A 6000-nucleotide genomic window follows, 5' to 3' on the forward strand; every position below is an offset into this window, starting at 1 on the left:
CAGCCATACAAACTCCATAGACAAACATTGGCAATAGAATGGTGAAGAGCTCAGTGACTTTCAACGTGGCACCATCATGGGATGCCACCTTCCAAACAAGTCAGTTCGTAAAATTTCTGCCCTGCTAGAGCTGCCCTGGTCAACTGTAAGTGCTGTTATTCTGAAGTGGAAACGTCTAGGAGCAACAACGGCTCAGCTGCGAAGTGGTAGGCCACAAAATCTCACAGGACAGGACCGCCGAGTGCTGAAGCGCTTATCGCTTAAAAATCGTCTGTCCTCGGTTGCAACACTCACTACCGAGTTCCAAACTGCCTCTGGAAGCAACATCAGAACAAGAATTGATCACCATGTGCATTGCCAAGTGTCGCTGGAGTGGTGTAAAGCTCACCGCCATTGGACTCTGGAGCAGTGGAAATGCATTCTCTGGAGTGATGAATCACATTTCACCATCTGGCTGTCCAACGGAGGATTCTGGTTTGGCGGATGCCAGGAGAACACCACCTGCCCGAATGCATAGTGCCAACTGTAAAGTTTGGTAGAGGAGGAATAACGGTCTGGGGCTGTTTTTCATGGTTTGGGCTAGGCCCCCCTTAGTAAAGGGGAATCTTAATGCTACAGAATACAATGACATTCTAGATGATTCTGTGCTTCCAACTTTGTGGCAACAGTTTAGGGAAGGCCCTTTCCTGCCCCCGTACACAAAGCGAGGTCCAAGCAGAAATGGTTTGTCGAGATCAGTGTGCAAGAAATTGACTGGCCTGCACAGAGCCCTGACCTCAACCCCGTCGAACACCTTTGTGATGAATTGGAATGCCAACTGCGAGCCAGGCCTAATCGCCCAACATCAGTGCACAACCTCACTAATGCTCTTGTGGCTGAATGGAAGCAAGTCCCCGCAGCAATGTTCCAACATCTAGTGGTAAGCCTTCCCAGAAGAGTGGAGGCTATTATAGCAGCAAAGGGGGGACCAACTCCATATTAATACCAATGATTTTGGAACAAGATTTTCGACAAGCAGGTTTCCACATACTTTTGGTAATGTAGTGTAGATTGATTCTCTGATCCTTTGATTGGGTGGACAACATGTCAGTTCATGCTGCAAGAGCTCTAATAGGTTGGAGGAAATCCTCCAGAAGTTGTCAGAATTATTGTGTAAGTCTATAGAAGGGGGTGAGAACCATGAGCCTCCTAGGTTTTATATTGAAGTCAATGTACCCAGAGGAGAACGGAAACTACTGTAGACCTTCATTGCAAAACAGTGTGTTTTAATCAATTATTTGTTGACGTGAATATATTTAGTATAGTTTTATCAAAAAAACTTTTTGAATGTTTCACTATTTTTATCTTTATGAAATTCACTGAGGAGGATGGTCCTCCCCTTCCTCCTCTGATGAGCCTCCACTGTCACAGATATGTGACTAACATTTTGTCAACTTTAAAGACCCTGCTGCCATTTATTAAAGATAATTTTAAGGAAATCTGGGTCAGGCAGAGATTGCATGCGAGTCAGACAATGGGATTAACAGAGGGATCAGCTGACGATACCCTCCTACAGTTATCTCTGGACCTCATCACACCACATGCTGGCCGCAGGCAACAACACTTCTAGTCATATCTTACTGGTTTCATTGCAGATAGAAGAAAATTACAAATATATATAAAAAAATAATTTTACAGTCAATGCCAATATCAAACTATCATATTAGTTGTATGCACTAAAAGCATTGATAATAACAGATGAATCAATTACTTAACAACATCCGCTGAGAACTTTACTTGAGCCCCTGTGTTTCCTGGCCAGGCCACATGGTTAGGAATAACTCTATAGGGCCGGTCAGAGATTTTCAGCCTTTCTTACCTCCGGGGTAGAGAAGGGTTTTGACAAAGTGATTGACCCTGTTACTGGCCATAATATTGTGTTCTAAGACAAACGGGGAAAGTTGACCTGTTTTAGATAGTGTTTAGAACAGCAGGAAGGAAACAGGAGGTGAGGGTCAACCTGACTGGGCTGATGACTGGGCTGGCTGGGAGGGTAAACCTGACTGGGCTGATGACTGGGCTGGCTGGGAGGGTCAACCTGACTGGGCTGATGACTGGGCTGGCTGGGAGGGTCAACCTGACTGGGCTGATGACTGGGCTGGCTGGGAGGGTCAACCTGACTGGGCTGATGACTGGGCTGGCTGGGAGGGTCAACCTGGCTGGGCTGATGACTGGGCTGGCTGGGAGGGTCAACCTGACTGGGCTGGCTGGGAGGGTCAACCTGACTGGACTGATGACTGGGCTGGCTGGGAGGGTCAACCTGACTGGGCTGATGACTGGGCTGGCTGGGAGGGTCAACCTGACTGGGATGATGACTGGGCTGGCTGGGAGGGTCAACCTGACTGGGATAATGACTGGGCTGGCAGGGAGGGTCAACCTGACTGGGATGATGACTGGGCTGGCTGGGAGGGTCAACCTGAGAGGGTCAACCTGACTGGGATGATGACTGGGCTGGCTGGGAGGGTCAACCTGACTGGGCTGATGACTGGGCTGGCTGGGAGGGTCAACCTGACTGGGATGATGACTGGGCTGGCTGGGAGGGTCAACCTGACTGGGCTGATGACTGGGCTGGCTGGGAGGGTCAACCTGACTGGGATGATGACTGGGCTGGCTGGGAGGGTCAACCTGACTGGGCTGATGACTGGGCTGGCTGGGAGGGTCAACCTGACTGGGCTGATGACTGGGCTGGCTGGGAGGGTCAACCTGACTGGGCTGATGACTGGGCTGGCTGGGAGGGTCAACCTGACTGGGCTGATGACTGGGCTGGCTGGGAGGGTCAACCTGACTGGGCTGATGACTGGGCTGGCTGGGAGGGTCAACCTGACTGGGCTGATGACTGGGCTGGCTGGGAGGGTCAACCTGACTGGGATGATGACTGGGCTGGCTGGGAGGGTCAACCTGACTGGGCTGATGACTGGGCTGGCTGGGAGGGTCAACCTGACTGGGCTGATGACTGGGCTGGCTGGGAGGGTCAACCTGACTGGGCTGATGACTGGGCTGGCTGGGAGGGTCAACCTGACTGGGCTGATGCCTGGGCTGGCTGGGAGGGGAACTCAAAATGATGACAGCAACACTCTCACCTGAGACACTGTAGTGCAGCGGTGTAGAATTAGGGCAGCAACACTCTCACCTGAGACACTGTAGTGCAGCGGTGTAGAATTAGGGCAGCAACACTCTCACTTGAGACACTGTAGTGCAGCGGTGTAGAATTAGGACAGCAACACTCTCACTTGAGACACTGTAGTGCAGCGGTGGAGAATTAGGGCAGCAACACTCTCACCTGAGACACTGTAGTGCAGCGGTGTAGAATTAGGGCAGCAACACTCTCACCTGAGACACTGTAGTGCAGCGGTGTAGAATTAGGGCAGCAACACTCTCACCTGAGACACTGTAGTGCAGCGGTGTAGAATTAGGGCAGCAACACTCTCACTTGAGACCATAGAATTAGGAATTAGAGTACTAGAATGGAAATGAACCTTCTTAAGATGGGATAAAGGTCAGCCATTTTGGTAAGGGAGTTGGTCAACCATTGTTTGCCAGTGCTGTGATAAGATATTGTGTAAAATAATACATTTGAAGAGTTTATCTGCACTGTATGTTAGCTAGCTAGCCAGACAGTTTTAGAGGAATGGTTCCATTCATTTTCCAAATTAACTGCTAATATGCCAACATTCCATTCAAACAATGCAGTCAATCCACAGCCATGCTCTGACTGAAATCAGTGGATGATATGACTTAGACAAGTTGTAAATGCAACAAGTACTGATATTGTATCAAATAATAGCACTCACAGCTTTAGAAGAAAACAAAAAGGAAGACATTTATGGTCTGTTTACAGATACTGTATTTTAGGGCTATTTATACAGAAAAAAAAAAAATTAGGGCAGAATGCCAAAGACATGGTCAAAACAGGTCATTATTCACCCTTTGTGGAATATTACCTCAAAGTCAGCTGACATGGTTGTTGTTAAATCCAAAAGACTAAGGTAAAAACAATGTGCGTGTCAAACAGAAAAGGAATTGATTGGACAATAGACTGATGATAGTACAAGCATAGCAACATTCAAAAACGATACTTTGCAACCTTGCAACCACTGCTCTTTGAATCCAGACTAGTTTGCGTGTGATGCTTCTTGGTAAATGCAGAGTCCATTTGCAGAGGAGGTGGTGACCTGACATACTGCCAAATAGAGCAAGGAGTGGGCTGGCCCTGGTTTCTTCTGACACACACAGAGCTCCTCACCTCAGGAATCAGTATCCCTATTCAGGCCAATTCAATATGTTGTGTAATATTATGCTCTTTTACACTATAATTTAACAAAATGTAACATTGGCGGTCTAAAAAACAGCCTTGAAAGCTATGTGGGTGGAACTAAATGTCCGAAATGGCACCCTATAGGGGACTACTTTTGACCAGGGCCCTTAGACTACACTTGTAAATCAAGTGCTGATCACGTCAAAGTGTTGTGGTGAATATGCGACACATGAACACATGTAACGAATGTTGTCAGAGCTGTATGAAGTAGTAGTACGTACATATAATCCCTCCATACAGGCACAGGATAGTACAGTCACATACATACATAATATATATATATATATATATATATATATATGGCTCTGGTCCAGGCCATCAATCTTTAAACCCATCCTTGTGAGGTGATTTTTCACCTGGAGAGGAACTCAAATGGAGGGGGCTTGAATTTTCATGGTCATACAATTTTTAAGCGGACCAAAACTTGAATGTTTTACAGACACACTACAAGTTGATATACACCCTTCAATTTCCTCAGGGATTGTTTTTTGTATAGTTGTTTGGATTATAATAAATGGCTATACATATATGAGAGATTCTTTGAGATAATCAAACACATTGCCAATATTATTGAATAATATAAAACTCAGCCCATATATAAACAACCAATATTTACATTTCTACTGTCATTAATTTATTATGATCACACATTATATGCTCCCCATATTGTTTAACACATGTGCAACTAATGTAATCTATTTCAGTTATAGCTGTGACTCAACAGTTTTTATGGAAGACGTCCATGAACCAACATATTCATGAACATGTGTCCAGAATAACTTTGTCTTTGTAATTATGATACAAATTGGTACTGTCAACTACAAGCACCTGCATAAACAAATAGTTCTGCATCTAAAATCAGACAGGACCAAAATGAGTGAACGCTGAAATGAGACGCAGCACAGGAGCAGGGAAAAACACATGGTCACATCGGTTATAAGGGCACTGCAAGGCATCCACAGCATCCTATAAGCGTTAAAACCCATACTGTGCTGATAGTGGAGTTATCCTTACCTATGCAGAGCTGTACAACATACGCGTAGTAAGACCAAGCCACTATGAGGGTGATAAAAATAACTGGAATCCAATACAAAACTGTCTGACAGCTCCGTTTGATACTACGCGAGCCCGACGGCGCCATATTCTATTTAGACACCATTTGTTTGACATTAAGTTTTTGTCTGTCTGTCACTTCATTACTGCCTGTAAATCGCGTATGATCGACAGCCAGGACGTAGCACTTCTGTTCTGCTGCCCCCACCTCGTTTCGCAGAGAGCGGCAGCGCGACGTCTCTCGTTCCTCTCTGCGCTGCAAAATAGTCAGCACCACCCCTTTTCACCAAGTTGCCATGACGTTCGTGGGATGCTGCAAACACATTTTTATTCTTTGGAATGATCCAATTGAGCCTCTGACCATTGATGCAGAGAAAAGAATGTGAATCACCATTTAAGTTGTTTTTAATGTTGTCTTGCCATAGATCTAACGTTGGTGAAAGTAGGCCTACAGTGTATGATGGAGAAAACAATTATCAGACCTTATGCTTCATTAAATGTGCCTTTTTGTAGAATAGGCCTATTTGATTGTCTTTTATGTCAATAAGTAAAACAGGGCTGTCTGTGCATATGCTGGTAATAATATATAGCCC

General features: G+C 45.7%; 1 protein-coding gene across 2 annotated transcripts in view; it reads right to left on the minus strand.

Annotated features, from left to right (window-relative positions):
• zdhhc2 (zinc finger DHHC-type palmitoyltransferase 2) overlaps nucleotides 1–5621 on the minus strand; it is a 28683-nt gene extending 23062 nt beyond the window's left edge. For both annotated transcript variants that reach the window (XM_071411454.1, XM_071411453.1), the window contains exon 1: nucleotides 5369–5621. In XM_071411454.1, the coding sequence (XP_071267555.1) occupies nucleotides 5369–5495 (127 nt within the window). In that variant the 5' untranslated portion in view covers nucleotides 5496–5621. The remainder of the gene's footprint in view (nucleotides 1–5368) is intronic.
• Between the last annotated feature and the right edge of the window lie 379 nt (nucleotides 5622–6000).

The sequence above is a fragment of the Salvelinus alpinus genome, chromosome 7, assembly GCF_045679555.1.
Source record: "Salvelinus alpinus chromosome 7, SLU_Salpinus.1, whole genome shotgun sequence".
NCBI lineage: Eukaryota > Metazoa > Chordata > Actinopteri > Salmoniformes > Salmonidae > Salvelinus > Salvelinus alpinus.